At 47.4% G+C, this 15,325-nt stretch overlaps 1 protein-coding gene across 1 annotated transcript in view; it reads left to right on the forward strand.

Annotated features, from left to right (window-relative positions):
- The window catches only part of POP1 (POP1 homolog, ribonuclease P/MRP subunit), a 30,243-nt gene extending 20,949 nt beyond the window's left edge, over positions 1 to 9,294 (forward strand). Inside the window, exons 13-16 of the mRNA XM_029923697.1 lie at positions 444 to 635; positions 2,069 to 2,223; positions 7,021 to 7,362; positions 8,491 to 9,294. Coding sequence (XP_029779557.1) covers positions 444 to 635; positions 2,069 to 2,223; positions 7,021 to 7,362; positions 8,491 to 9,145 — 1,344 coding nt within the window. The 3' untranslated portion in view covers positions 9,146 to 9,294. The remainder of the gene's footprint in view (positions 1 to 443; positions 636 to 2,068; positions 2,224 to 7,020; positions 7,363 to 8,490) is intronic.
- Positions 9,295 to 15,325: the final 6,031 nt, after the last annotated feature.

Consider the following 15,325-nt stretch of genomic DNA (forward strand, 5'->3'; position numbering starts at 1 on the left):
TGAGGAAATTTCTCAGGAGCCAGAGCGTTTTTTCACTTGCCCCTCCTTGAAAAGTTGCTTATTGTTCGTACCTCTTTCACCTCATGACAACAAATCTTAACCCAAGTAAATGTAGGGGCTGAGAATCAGAAGATAAGATTAATCCTGATACAAGAGATTAGCAGTATGGATGTTTATTATTTTATAACGTTGAGTTATCTGGTATATTGTAGCTCAAATTTAAGATAACTTGGCATTTTCTGACAAAGCTCTTGTATAGAGGAAAATTATCATAGGAGGAATACCATGTATTTCAAAAGGCTCACATTTATTTATTGAGAACATTTCTTTGGTTTTTTTTTTTAAAAGAGCATTTACCTTTCTAATGCTGCTTATAATGAGAACCAGTAGAATCTCCCAGAAAATTAGGATTGTTTGTCTTGAATTATTTTCTTCCACTTTAGGATTTAAACCGGAAGAGAAGTGAATTGCTGGTGCCCGGGTCACAGCTTGTTTTAGGGCCCCATGAATCCAAGATCCCTATACTTTTGATCCAGCAGCCGGGAAGGGTGACTGGTGATGACCGCCGAGGCTGGGGAAGTGGCTGGGATGTCCTGCTCCCGAAGGGCTGGGGCATGGCTTTCTGGATTCCGTTTGTAAGTTCCTTTTCGGTTCGACTCTACAGTGTGTAACATACATCCCCAGTAAATGCCACGTGCTGGAAGTGTTCGGACGTCACGCACAACTTAGAAACTGAGTTCTGTTTTTCTACCCTTTGAGCTATAATTCAGATACATGATATTTCATAAGGTTCCTGGAACCAGATTTTCATTAATAAGAGTTGGGCTGACATAATGTGAATTTTTGAAATTTTAAAACTGTCCTGATTTTTGAGTAGTAGTGACAACAAAATGTTGAGTTTTTTTTTAAATCAAAGAAATTTGTTACATTTTAAAAGACTTTTTGGGGCACCTGGGTGGCTTAGTCAGTTGAGCATTCAACTTTGGCTCAGGTCATGATCTCACGGCTTGTGGGTTCGAGCCCTGCTTCGGGCTCTGTGCTGACAGCTCAGAGCCTGGAGCCTGCTTCAGATTCTGTGACTCCCTCTCTCTCTGGCCCTGTCCTGCTCACACTCTGTCTCTCTTCATCAAAAATAAACATTTTTAAAAAAGGATTTTTATAATTATCTAATGTTTATAGATGTATAGAATACATTTTTCATTTTTTAAGTGCTGACCATACATTCCTATTAACTGCAGCTAAAATTTTTATGAAAAGCCAGTGTTTGTTTTCTAAATAGTTTAAATATTATTTTAATAGAGTAGAAGAGACATGTAAAGCTGTTAGATTCACACAGGTGATTACTTTTAGCAATTAAGCCTAATATAAGAGTTGCTCAGTTAATCATTTAAGAATAGGAATATTCTTGGGCACCCGGCTGGCTCAGTTGGTCAAGCTAGCAACTCTTGATCTCAGGGTTGTGAGTTCGAGTCCCATGTTGGACATAGAGCTTACTTAATTAAAAAATAAAGGAAATATTTTCAATAATTCTAATTTTTAAGTTATGAAGTGTTTCAAGCATACAAAAAAAGTATAGATCCTGATAATAATGAATACCTGTGTACCCTTCACCCACCATCCAGCTTAAGAAATAAAACATTACAGCTTTATTGGAAGCACTCTCACACACACTCTCTTTCTCCAGTTCCATTTCCCATCCTCCTCTAAAAGAAGCACTATTCCAATTTTCAGTGTTTGTTACTACCTTGCCCATTTTTATAGCTTTATTAAGTATGCTTGTATCCTAAAATACAGTAACTATATTTGACATGTTTTTAAACTTTATATACCTCACCATAGCTACGCTTTTGCAGCTTACCATATTCACTCAACATTGAGGTTTTTCCGTATTGATAGGGGAGGCTCTGTGTCAGTTTTGCTGTCGTATAATCCATTGTAGGATTAGCCCCCGCTCACCCGTTCTCTTTTGATGGGCATTTAGGTTGTTTCCTGTTTCCCCAAACAAACATTAAGCACTAATTTTACTGTAAGTTGGTATATTGTTAAGATCTTTTTGACACTTTTGTAGATCTATCGCGGCGCAAGAGTTGGTGGGTTAAAGGAGGCTGGGGTGCATGCTCAGTATAAAAGATCGCCTGGCATCCCCGGTGATTTCCCAGACTGCCCCGCTGGGGCTCTTTTTGCCGAAGAGCAAGCCAAGAATCTCCTTGAAAAGTATGAGAGGTAAGAAACCGGCTTCTCTAGTTTCCTAGTGTCTTATGAGGAAGGGAAGGGGCTACTCGCTTTGGCCAGTGACATTTGGAATGGCTTTGGTAACTCTTACAGTACGTGGAGTTTTCACAGACTTTTCCTTGAGTTCACATGACCTAGACATAGTTAGGTCAGGATTGTTTTAATCTGGCCCTTCCAGGCCGCAGGCCCTCCCGGTGGTCATTTGCTGACATTGATCATGGTGCGTGTCTAACCATGGGCCTGAGTTTCAGACACATGTTCAAGGTTTCTACTACCAGTCCCTGCCCCATCAAAATAGAACTTGTGTGTTTTTTAAACTGGTTATTGAGGTAATACATATTTATGAAATTAAAAAACATTTTTTTAATGTTTTTCTTTAGTTTTGAGAGAGACAGATTGTGAGCAGAGGAGGGACAGAGAGAGAGGGGGAGACACAGAATCTGAAGCAGGCTCCAGTCTCTGAGCAGTCAGTACAGAGCCTGCCGCGGGGCTTGAACTCATGAACAGTGAGAGCAGGGCCTGAGCCCAGATCATGACCTGAATCAAAGTCAGATGCTAAGTCGACTGAGCGCTCAGGCGCCCCCATGTTTGTGATGTTTTAATGAAACGATGGTAATGCGCAAAAATGCTTTGTAAACTGGTGTAGTCCTTCCCTCCAAAGAGATAAGCACTGTGTTTACATTTTGCTTTCTATCCATCTAGACTTACTTTTCCCCCCTTTTTTCTCATGGGGGAGTGGCCAGTGAGGGTCTTCACCAACCCTTATACAATGAAGTGCATGCTAACTTTGAGAAGCTGTATCCTGCCACTCTGTGGGCTCCGGGAAACACAGAAATTCTCTTGTTTGTTGTGGAATCTGCGACATGAAGCCAGAGCCTGGTGCACGGTGTCCTTAATAACTTTTATTAGCTGATTGATGGAGGAGTAGGAAGTGGGACGTTGTAGTTCCTTGACCGTGAGCTGAGTTTTCATGCTTTCCTGGTCCCCACCGCGGCCACAGAGGCAGGCAGTGTTTTCAGACTGCCGAGTGACAGGTGGATGAGCGAGAGTGAAAGCACAGGGACCCGTTCCTGGGCTGCCGGCTTACAAGGACAGTGATCATGTATTTTGTGCCTCCTATAATATGTAGCTCAGGTCTTCTATGTGTTTGTTAAATTACTGACAATAATACTTGGGTCATTTGGGGTTTTTTTCATGCATACAACTTTTTCTTAAGTACAAATATTTTTTTCTAGAATGTTTAACTTATTTATTAATTTAGAGAGCACGTTCAGGCTTGAACTGGGGAGGGGCACCGAGAGGGAGAGAGAATCGTAAACAGGCTCCATGCTCAGCACAAGGCCCAACTCAGGGCTTGATCTTATGACCTGAGGTCGTGACCCCAGCCAAAATCAGGAGTTGAGTGCTCAACTGACTGAGCCACCAAGGTGCCTTTGAGTACAATTAAAAAAAAATTTTTTTTAAATGTGTATTATTTTTGAGAGACAGAGACAGAGTGTGAGCAGGGGAGGGGCAGAGAGAGGGAGATACGGAATCCGAAGCAGCTCCAAGGTCTGAGCTGTCAGCACAGAGCCCAATGCAGGACTCGAATTGACAAACTGCGAGATCATGACCTGAGCCGAAGTCAGATGCTTAACCAATTGAGCCACCCAGGCGCCCCTAGGATATAATTTTTTTTGAAAAGGGATTATATTATGAATACTATTTCAAAACCTGCTTTTTAAACTTAGTAATGTATTACGTATGGTTGTCCCATATCAATAAATGTGACTCTAAATCAAGTGTTGGCTAACTTTTTTTGCAAAAGGGCAGAGGACAAATATTTTCGGCTTTGTGGGCCCTTTGGTTTCCATGGCTGCTCAGCTCTGCCTTGTGTCAAAAAGGCCACCATACACAATGCATAAATGAATGAGCTTGGCTATGTGCTAGTCTTGCCCTGCTTATGGACAGTCAAGTTTGAGTTTTGTATAATTTCATGTGCCATAAAATATATTTTTTTAACCATTTCAGAATGTAAAAGCTTCTTAGCTCGTGGGTCATTTAAAAGCAGACAGCGGTTTGATGTGTGAGTCATAATCTGTCAACCCTTGCTCAAAATATCTCTGAACAGTTGCCCAGGACTGCAGTGTAGGTGTGCCGTAATTTATCAGGGGCCCTGTAGGTTATTTCTGATTTTGTGCTCTGTGCTTCTATAAACAGCTTTCCATATGCATCTTTACACATTTGTCTGATTTATTCATTCATTTAATGCATGTTTATTTAGAACCTACTATGTGTCAGACACCTTCTAGGCACTGGGCCTACAGCAGGGGAAGGCAGGCAGAGTCTGTTCCTGCCCTCCTGGAGCGTATACTCTTTTTGTTTGTTTTAGAAGAGAACATGCATGTGAAGAGAGTTGGGGAGGGGCAGAGGGCGAAAGAGAAGCAGGCTCCACACTCAGCACAGAGCCTGATGCAGGGCTCAACCCTGGAATCGTGACTGACCTGAGCTGAAATTAAGAGTCAGATACTCAGCCAGACACTCAACCGACTAAGCCACCCGGGCGCCCACGGAGCCTATATTCCTCTTGAAAGCACATGTTTCCCAGCTGGTGGGAGGGACCCAGGAGAGGGGAGGGAGGTTCACATTGCAAGAGCAGAGCCCTTGAGTGGGGAAGAGGGCATGGTATTCCATAGGTCAGGCTCAGATCTCATTTTAGCAGAGACACGAATACAGATTTAGGTAGGGTAGACTCTGGTGCAGAGATTAGGTAGGACTATCCTGATCGTGACCGTCTTCTCAGTGAACAGAGAGGTAAGGTTATCAGCGAGGAATAAGGAGGGACCAGAGGCTGCTGGAGGTCTGAGGAGAGAAGAATCCATGTAGACAGCTTTCCAGGAGCGCGGAGCATAGAATTGACTGGAGACATGGAAGGGAGCCCACTTGAGTTCCGTGTTTGCGGTAGGGCTGTTCAGGACTGCCGCGTCTTCTCCCCCAGCTCTGTTCTGCCCATCAGGGGCTGGCATGGGGTGGGTGGAGGGTTGGATGGAATCGTGATGGGCTTTGCCATTTGGGGCGGGTGGAGGGCACGGGAACAGGAGAGTTTGAGCTTTCTGAGGAGAGAGGTGCAGAGCGGCGGTGTGCGGTGAGAGATGGCAAATGTACAGTAGGCTCCAGGGCTTCACCTGTGGCGGGGAGGGCTGGGTGGGCTGCACGAGGAGTGGGCCAGTGCAGAGCCTGATGGGGATGTGTCAAAGTCACGAACTGCAAGATCATGACCTGAGCCAAAGTCAGACACTTTACCAATGGGAGCCACCCAGGATGAAAAAAGTGACATCTTTTTTGTTTGTTTACTAGTGACGTTGAATATTTTTAAGTGTTTTTCACCATTGTGTGTGTGTGTGTGTGTGTGTGTGTGTGTGTGTGTGTGGTATGAATTGCTCATTTATTTCCACGTAAAGGTCTGCAGGTGAGGCAGTTCCCTGGGGGTGTTTTTCACAGCTGCCCCTCTTGGGAGGCCTGAACACATCTGGCTCAGTCTTCAGAGCATAGGCTCAAACTGAACCACGGTTAAGTCTACAGGTTCAGTTCCGTTTGGGGTCCTGAGGCAGGAAGAAGCATGTGGGCGAAGGAATGTCAGGGCCTGTCCCACAGGAGACTGGCGGTCTGAGGACAGGGTCTGGGCCTCCCTAAGAGTCCTTCAGCCGGAACGGCTTGTGGAATTTCTCAAAGCTTCTTTCTCTCTCATCCATTGCTGGGAAGGTCAGTTGCTCTCGCCCTGTGAGGGGCAGTTTGGAAATGTTGCTCAAAATTGCAAATGCTAACTGTCTTTGCTTTATTGTTCCGTTCCGGGAACTTACCTGTGGATGTACTTGTGCTGGTGCGGCATTTTCAAGGTTATTCATTGCAGCTTTATGGATAGAAGCAAAAGTTTGAAAATACCAAAATGTCCAGCAGTAGGGGACTATCTAAATGAACTAGACTGTACTCTTAACGGAAAAGTGTGTGCAGCCTTATATAAAAGCATGAGGGATTTCTTAATGTGCTAATATAAAATGATCTCCAAGGTCTTTTGTTAAATGAAGAGTTAAGCAAAAAGTACTACCTGACATGTCACCCATGTGTGTGAAATGGCTACAGAAAGGAAAGAAATATGTACATATCTGCACATATGTACAGAAAGTGTTTCTGGAAGGATATGTTTAGAAACTGATAATGACACTATCTCTTGTGGGGCCCCTGAGTCATTAAAGGTCCTTTTAAAGGTCTCCGAGTGAGGCAGGTACCCCGGGGCCAGTTTTCACCAGCCGCAGGTCAAGAGTGAGGGAGGAGCTTGACCACCACCCTCTCTGTTCCCTTTAGAACGCAGAACGTTGTGATGTGCAGGGGCCACATGGGGCCACTTTGTGGATGAGTTAACCTTTTACAATTAAAACCAAAGAGGGCCGCCTGGGTGGCTCAGTTGGATGAGTGTCTGACTCAATTTTGGCTCAGGTCATGACCTCACAGTCATGGGATCGAGCTCCACGTCGGGGGCCGTGCTGAGTATGGAGTCTGCTTAAGATTCTTTCTCTCCCTCTGCTCCCCTTCCCTGCTCATGTGCTCTCTCACCCTAAAATAAAAGAGTAAAGAAAAACAAAATCAAACTAAAACCGAAGAGTTGGTTATTACTCTTTTATCATATTTCTTGGAAAACTTTTTTTTGTATGTTTGTTTTTTAAATAGAGATGGAGTACATGTGGCCATAATTATTTTGATGGTCCAATCCGACACTGTGCAACATTGGTTCTCCTCCTTGATTTTCACCAGGCGCCCTCCTGCAAAACGGCCCAACTACGTTAAGCTTGGCACTCTGGCACCTTTCTGCTATCCGTGGGAGCAGTTAACGCAAGAGTGGGAATCAAGAGTCCAGGACCAAGAGGAATCATCTGTGGCTTCCCCTCCAAGTGGCGAGGAGAGGGGCTTGAGAAGAGAGAAGGAGCCTTGTGCCCCCACACCTCCGAAAACTGATCAGCCATCTGAGGAAGCGGGCACATCTCTGCGGAGCCCCTGTGAGCCCGGAGAAGTTATGGACACAGCATGTCCAGCCCAGACGGGGACTGAGTGGGTAAGGGGCCTGGATGCCACCAGCAGTCTCCTCTGTGTTCTTAGGTAAGTGTGCACGACTGCTGGATGTGGTTTAGATTTTTTTTTTTAATTTTCTTATGCATTTATTTATTTTGAGAGAGACAGAGAGTGAGTGGGGGAGGATCAGAGAGAGAGAGGGAGACACAGAATCAGAAGCAGTCTCCAGGCTCTGAGCTAGCTGTCAGCACAGAGCCCAACACGGGGCTCGAACTCACAGACTATGAAATCATGACCTGAGCCGAAGTTGGCCACTCAACCAACTGAGCCACTCAGGCGCCCCTAGATTGTTTCAATACTGACCAGGCTACAGGATGTAAACGTTATCTTTGTTCCTTTATACAAACCTCGAGGGAAGGATGGACTTTCTGGAGGGGAGAGCCATTCCCCCAGTGTCCATAGAGGGCTCAGGCAAACAGCCGAGTCACAGCTGATTTGGGGCGTGATCCTAACTGACCAAACGATTTCAAGTGTTGTCGCCCATGGACATAAACCAGGGCAGTTCTTCCCTGTGACCTGTTCCATTGGTCTTTCCTACAAAGCAGTACCCTTGTGACTGTGACCTTCAGGAATGAGGAGCCTCTCTAAGCTCTGAGCAAGCCTTCTTCCCTTGAACTGCGGAGTTAGAATTTTTCCAGTTCCTTTTCAGTGATCTGAATTCATGAGCGATTAGGAACCCGTTCATTGGAACGTTGTCACGTTGGAGAGGCGGCCATACCATCGTGTTCCTGCGTAGCCTGTTAGATTGTGCTTCACGGTCACCCTCTGTTCTGAGCGCAGACTTTTAATAAGCGCTTACCTCTCTTGCCTTATGTTGATTTTTTTATACAGTAACCTTATAATTTCATATCCTTTCTTCATTTCCTATAACTGTCTCTCTCAGCCTTAGATTCTGTCTGTCTTATTTTTTCCTGCCATCAACTTCTTAAACCTTTAATCCTTCAGTGTCTAAGAATAGTAGTCACACAAAAAGAAAAATATCATTACCAAAGTGTATTAATGTCTATTTTTAATTTTTCAAAAATTACCGTTTTGATCCTTTCCCACATAGAGTATTAAAAAAGTCAAATTAACTCCAGCAGCGCCCAATCTTCTAATTGCATCTTTTCTCCTCCAACAAAACATCCTCAAACGTGTGTCTCCAATTTCATATAGGAGTAGGAAATCCCTGAAGCAGCTGTCAGCCTGGTGTGGGCCCGGTGCTGGACCCCGCCGGGCAGCCCAGCGAGCTCCCGGCAGCAGGCAGCAGGCGTTGACCAGGGAGGCCTGCCTGGCCATGTTGGACCGCTTCCCCAGGGCCCTGGTGTGGGTCAGCCTGTCCCTGCTGGGGAAGGGCAGCCCCGAGCCGCACACCATGATCTGTGTCCCAGCCAGGGAGGACCTCCTCCGGCTCAGGCAGGATCGGCTCTACTGCGGGCCCCAGGAATCCAAGCACAGCGACCCATTCAAGAGCAAGATCCGGAAACAGAGAGAGCAGAAGAAAATCGACAAGAGGCACAACCGAGGGTGCACGGTGTCTGAGGGTCTGGCAGGGGGGCACCCTGCGGCCGGGCCCCACGCTCTGACCCTGGGCTTGTGGTCAGGCCCTCTCCCGGGTGTGACTTCTCATTGCTCCAGAGTCCTCCTCGGCTTTGTCACGCAGGGAGATTTCTCCATGGCCGTGGGCTGCGGAGAAGCCCTGGGGTTTGTTAGCCTGACGGGCCTGCTGGATATGCTGTCCGGCCAGCCCGCCGCGGAGAGGGGCCTGGTGTTACTGAGGGCCCCTGCCTCCTTGCAGTATCGGTTTGCGAGCATTGCTGTGGAGGTGTGAGTGCTGGTTTACGGCCTCGCAGGCGTAGGTAATAACTGTGTTCGCCGAGTCCCACCACTGGCGGGACTCGGTCTCTTCCGCCACCTCCTGTTTTGACATACCACGTGAAATGCCTTGGAGACAAGAATAAAAGAATTCTGTATTGTGTGTGCGATGAAATACTGACATCATTCCACTATTCCAAGATCCTCCATCTCCATGTTTCCCTGGCCTTGCTGCAACACCTCAAGGTCATTTGGCGTATAGAGCCGGAAGCTTTCACACTTTGATTTCTTGGGCCGCGTAATTCTTGCCAAAAATGGTCAGAAGCTCTGTTTTTTTGTTCCTTTTTTTTAATTAGGAACAAAGAGCTGTCAAGTCTGTTCGAAAAGCCTTGTAGACGTGTGATAAGCAACAGTGGGTTGTTTAATGACTCGATTGCTGCAGAAAAGGCTCTAAGCATCTGGCCTCTGTGCATGAAACAGGGATCCCCTGTCCGGACCATGTTCAGCCCCATACCGGAGCCCACACACCTCATGCTCGGCGCCGTGCGGACGGAAGTTGTAGAAAAGTGTTGCTGCCCGCTTCGGGCAGGCTCGGGCTATGGCAGAGGTGTTGGGGTGGAATCTGAATGGGGCTCTGATCTTTAGGACCCTTTGTCCTCTTTGCTGTTGACCAATGCTTGATTCTAGGAATTTCTTGATTTTTCTGCGCTTTTTGTTTTTGCAAAGGCTTTCTCATAAAACCCATAGAGAATGGTTTCTCAAAATACGTCCTATGAAATGTGTTATCAAAAAAAAAAAATTCCAAGGTCAGATTGATTTGGGAAACTCTGGATTAAACCCAGTTAACATTTCTTTTTAAAGGATTTCTAGAACCTTCCATGTGATAATGCACATTGTGCCTCTCCAGGAAGTTGATAACAGCCTACAGTATTTTCTAAATCTTCTTGATGCCAAACTTCTTTTGCAAGGAGCACTTTGTAGGACCAGTGTTTTTAGGAACACACTTTGGGGAATTTGGCTGTACTCTGCAAGGTGATGACTTTTTTTAAAGTTTGTTTTTGTGAGAGAGAGAGTGTGAGTGGGGGAGGGACAGAGAGACAGGGAAACAATCTGAAGCAGGCTCCAAACTCTGAGCTGTCAGCACAGAGCCTGACACGGGGCTCAACCCACAAACTGTGATCATGAGCTGAGCCCAAGTCAGACGCTTAGGTGACTGAGCCACCCAGGCGCCCCTGCAACGTGGTGATTAAAATGACAGGCTGCTTTGAGACACTCAGGCAGTCCCGATGTCCACCTGATGTTTGAGCAGGGTGCCGGAGGCCTCGTCCTGTCCCACAGGAAGAGTACAGTCGTCGTTGCTCTTGTTCACCTGGGGAGAAACTAGGTGCCATTTGCTTTGAGTTTCCATGTGTGTGTCACACCGTCAGACCCTTGTTTTCCTACCGCACATTTCTGGCAGAGCTTGAGGGGGTTTGTTATTTTAATATAAATGTAGAGTTAGACATTTCATGTAAATGCATTGGGTTTCTGCAGTAGCATTTGGTATAAATGCCTTTGGGGGTGACAAGTTGGGGAGAGAGATGGCAAATATTACAGTAGCTAATGAAATTGTTTTTCCTCTTGCCATGCCTCTGGATGTATTTGTATCCAACCCAAATGAGACTGAAAAAAATAGTGTAACTTAGTGGTGTCTGTAAACAGAATAAATTCAAGTGTCACCTGATGTGCAGTTGTGAACGTTTATTGGACCCTTCCTCATTTGTGTTCTAGGCTCTGAGCCACTTCCTCTGTGGCTTAGCTCACTGGGGGACAGACGTCTGAGCATGCTGTGAGTCTCCTGACCTCATTCCATGCGGTGCCCTGCCTGGGGTCTGCTGCCCACATCGTGGATCAGGGAGGGCACAGCTCCTGTGTTTTGTTGTAGAAGGTCAAAGAACTAGGTGCTGAAAGGATTGACTAGCGTTTCTCAAAATCTGTTTGGGGGAGCCCTGGTCCCTGGAGATGTTTCCTGGAAAAATGTGATGGCTAAATAAATTTGGGAAAAGCTGTATTCTGTATTCTTCTTTTGAAGATTCACAATAAATGAGTGTAGTCAAGGCTTTGCAGATACCTGCAGGAAGGAAAATCTGCCTTTCATGACCCCCCCTTTTTTTCCCTACCTATTGTCCAGAGAAGACCAGTTTCATGGAATATACTTTGCAAAACACTATGATAAAATATGCACATATTCCGTGAAGAATGCGTTTTTCCTATGAAAAAGACACAGGAGTGGCCTTATTCTCCCTGGCAACAGCATGAATAGACATGTTTGTTGTGATCCTACCAGTGCTCCAGGGCTACCAAAGAGGTGCCACGTGGCTCCTGGCATCGTGTTGCGGAGTTTGCAAAGTCAGGAAGCAGGGCTGTGAGCCGAACACCTGAAGACACGCTACCCGCTCCTGAGTTGTGTGAGAGACAGAACTGGTTCTGCCAATCACGCTCAGCTTTTATAGAAGTAACATCTTTACATTAATACATAGTCATCATTGAAAACCTAGAACATGCCGGTTAGCAACAACAACAACACTTAAGATCACCTGGATTTTCACCACCCAGATGTCACCACTGTTACCTTTCTGGTACGTGTCCTTCTAGGCCTTGAGGTGTGTGTCTACTTTCTTTTAGGTAAAATAAAAGAGCTTCATGGGGCTCCTGGAGGCTCAGTCGGCTAAGCGTCTGACTCTTGATTTTAGCTCAGGTCATGATCTCACAGTTCGTGAATTTGACCCTTGCATTGGGCTTTGTGCCGACAGCGTGGAGCCTGCTTGGGATTCTCTCTCTCCCTCTCCCCCTCCCCTGCTCCTGCACACCCGTGCCTGTGCATACTCTCTCTCTCTCTCTCTCTCTCTCTCTCTCAAAAAATAAAAACAAAACTTCGGTAATCGTTCATCCAAAATCCTACATGGTGCCTGTGCAGCTTAAGTGCAGATGGTCAGTCCCTCATGGGGCTTGTTTAGTGTGCACCTGAATGTTCCCACTCTTCCTGGAGGTAACTGACCCATCACATACTGTGGCATTGCTGCCTTGGCTGTCGCAAGCCTGGGGGCGGGGTCCTTTCTTCTGGGCCAGGGGGGAGTGAGGCGGGCACTTGACAGCTGGATGGACTCTGTCGTAGCCCAGCAGGTGATAGAAGCTAACAAAGACCCGCGGCGGAGGGCTCCTCAGAGCGGCACCCCCCGGCCACACAGCGCTTCCGGCCACTCGGTTCTCTCCAGAACTCGGAGGCCCGGGGCTTTCTGGCAACCTGGCTTTCAATCTTGGCTGCACGTTGGGGTCCCCTGACAGTCCAGGCCTCCTCCACCAGAAACCAAGCTTGGGCCCAAGCAGAGGTGTTTCTTAGAAGCCCCAAGGCTGCTCTGATGTGTGACTTGGGCTGAGGCTGTGGTGGTAGGAGGTCTGGCTCTTTGGAGCCACTGCACCTTGGGATGGTGTGAATGAACCTCCCCTCCCCTGTGCCGTTAGCAGGCCCCGCTCACAGGTCTGCCGTCAGCACTGGGAAGCAGCCAGGTGGGAACTTAAGGAGAATGGGGTCTTCCACCCGGGGAGAAGGCCTGGTTTTGAAAGGGAAAACAGCCTGGCTCATTCCTTGTATAACATCACTACTTGGGAGCATAAAATGAGGTCTCTTGTTTCCTCGTGGTGAGTATCCTGCCAGATCATCAGCTCTCAAACGTGGCTGCAGTTTGGAATCGCTTGGGGAGCTTTGCAAGCCCTGGTGCCTGGGGCCCGCCTCCCAGAGATGCTGATTTAACTGGTTAGGGCTGTGACCCAGACACCAGGAATCTTAAGAGCTCCCAGAGGTGACTTGCAGGCAGGGTTGAGAACCAGTTCTAGACTTTTAATAGGAGGTTCCAGCGTAATCAGGCAAGGACACAGAAGCCTGTCAGTAATGCGGGGCCGAGCAGGGTGGGAGCTGACGTAGGCTGTCTCGAGTGGGGTGCCCAGCTGACGCCAATGACCCCGGGCAGGACCCTGCTGGACCTGAGCAAACAGCCAAGTTCACATCATGGGCTTTTCCTTTTCATGCTTCTTCAATTTTTTTAAATGTTTTATTTATTTTTGAGACAGAGAGAGACAGAGCATGAGTAGGGAGGGGCAGAGAGAGAGGGAGACATAGAATCCGAAGCAGGCTCCAGGCTCTGAGCTGTCAGCACAGAGCCCAATGCAGGGCTTGAACCCACGACCATGAGATCATGACCTGAGCCGAAGTTGGAGGCTAAACCAACTGAGCCACCCAAACACCCCAGTTTCCCGCTTCTTCAAAATTAAAGTTTAGCCAGGTACTGTTCTGGGGAAACCTGTGCTGACCACCTGTGTCCTGTCACTAAGGAAATGTTTAGAAACACAGAATGTTTCTTGTTCTTCCCTCCAATGGCTTGTTTTTTGGTTCCTTGAATAACCGAGCTTTTGGTGACTCTAGGACTTGGATGCGCTGTGCTCTGCGTTCATGGAACGTTCCCTCCCCTCTCCCTCCACTTTCTGCATCCCTGTCCCCTTTCATTCCATCCTTCCAAGTTGATTTCATATTTCTCAGAGAGGCCTCCTCCTGCATACATTATTTTCTACTGCAGAAGGTGTTTCTTTTTTCTTTTTTTTTTAATGTTTTAAAATTTATTTTTGAGAGACAGAGAGAGACAGCATGAGCAGGGTAGGGTCAGAGAGAGAGATACAGAATCCGAAGACAGGCTCCAGGCTCTGAGCTACCTGTCAGCGAGAGCCTGACGCAGGGCTCAAACCCACGAACTGTGAAATCATGACCTGAGCAGAAGCCGGACACTTAGCTGACTGAGCCATCTTGATGGTATCACAACGTATAATAATTCTTTGGTTGTTTACTTATTTATTAGGTTGTGAGCCTCACGAAGGGGAGACCATGCATTACTTGATTACTCTTGCACCTCAGGCTCTAGCTGAGCCCCTAAACCAGCCTGGTATTCAGTATGTTTTTGTTGAATCGCTGCGTTAATCAATGCATGTGGATAGTAAATTGTAGGATACTTGTTTTATCCGAGGCACATGTTGCAATGGACTAAAGAGCCAGTAGGTGGTGCCAAGACCTCATGAGAAAACAGCCTGCTCTGCAAAAACAACTAAAATACAATTCGGTTGTGTATGTCATTGTGTAAAGGTGGGGCGGGGGGGGCAGTTATGAAGTTACAGATCAATATTCTTTCTTGTGGGGCAGATCCATACTGTTAAAATCCTAGTTTGGAAAGTCTCTGTGATTTTTAAAGAGGATCCTAGAGAAGAAACAATTTCATGTCTGAAAAATGAATCCCCTCCACTCCGCCCCCCCCCGCCCCATCACAAGCCAACTGCCTGCAGTGACGGGGAGCTCATTACTTCACCCAGAGGTGCCATGTCCCCCTTGGCCCCACACAGTGGTCGAACTGCCCCTTCAGTCCCAGCATAAGCCTGACTTCCCTCCTCCATGCTTAAGTCAGCTAACATTGAGAGCCAGCCCTGCTGGGAAGGGAGTTTTGTTTTCTGCAGGCTAAACAAGCCTCATTTCTTTAGTTTTCCTTCTTGTTTCGAATATCTCACAGAGGATCTTAAATTTATTTTCTGGACACAACGTAATTTGTTCCATGCACAGGCTGCACAGCTGGGTGAGCCTCAGGCAGGGCTGCTGGCTTTAGGGAGTCTCAGAGGTTCTGGGTCACCGCGGGCCCTCTCTGAAGTCTCCAGCTTCCTCTTGCCTCGCTCCGCAGGATTTAGCCGCTACTACTTGAGGCACGCATGAGCTTGGTATTCCCCCAAAACAGAGCCTGGAACGGCTTACCTGGGGGTAGTTTATTTGAGGAAGTGACCTAAGGGGACAGAAATGTGGAGACCGCAGAGTGGAGGAGGAGGGAATGGAAGCTGACCCAGGCGCGCATTGTTCAGCCTGTTGCCGGTGGGCACCCGCGCCTCCAGTTGCCCACCGGAGAGAAGGCAGTCTTCAGCCCCCAGCTCTCAGGTCTGCCGGCCAAGAGTGGCCCCGGGGACTGTTCCTGTTCGGGACCCTTCGGGTTTGCACAGGTGCTAGAAAGCCTGAGTCTGGCCTGGGGGCTGCCCATGGAAGGCCAGCGAGAAGGGTCAAGGGCAGAAACCAGAGGTGCGGCTAAGACAAGGTGCTGTCGGGCCACACCTGTGCCGACAGGCGCGTGCAGCTAGG

The sequence above is a fragment of the Suricata suricatta genome, chromosome 15 (genome assembly GCF_006229205.1).
Source record: "Suricata suricatta isolate VVHF042 chromosome 15, meerkat_22Aug2017_6uvM2_HiC, whole genome shotgun sequence".
Lineage (NCBI taxonomy): Eukaryota > Metazoa > Chordata > Mammalia > Carnivora > Herpestidae > Suricata > Suricata suricatta.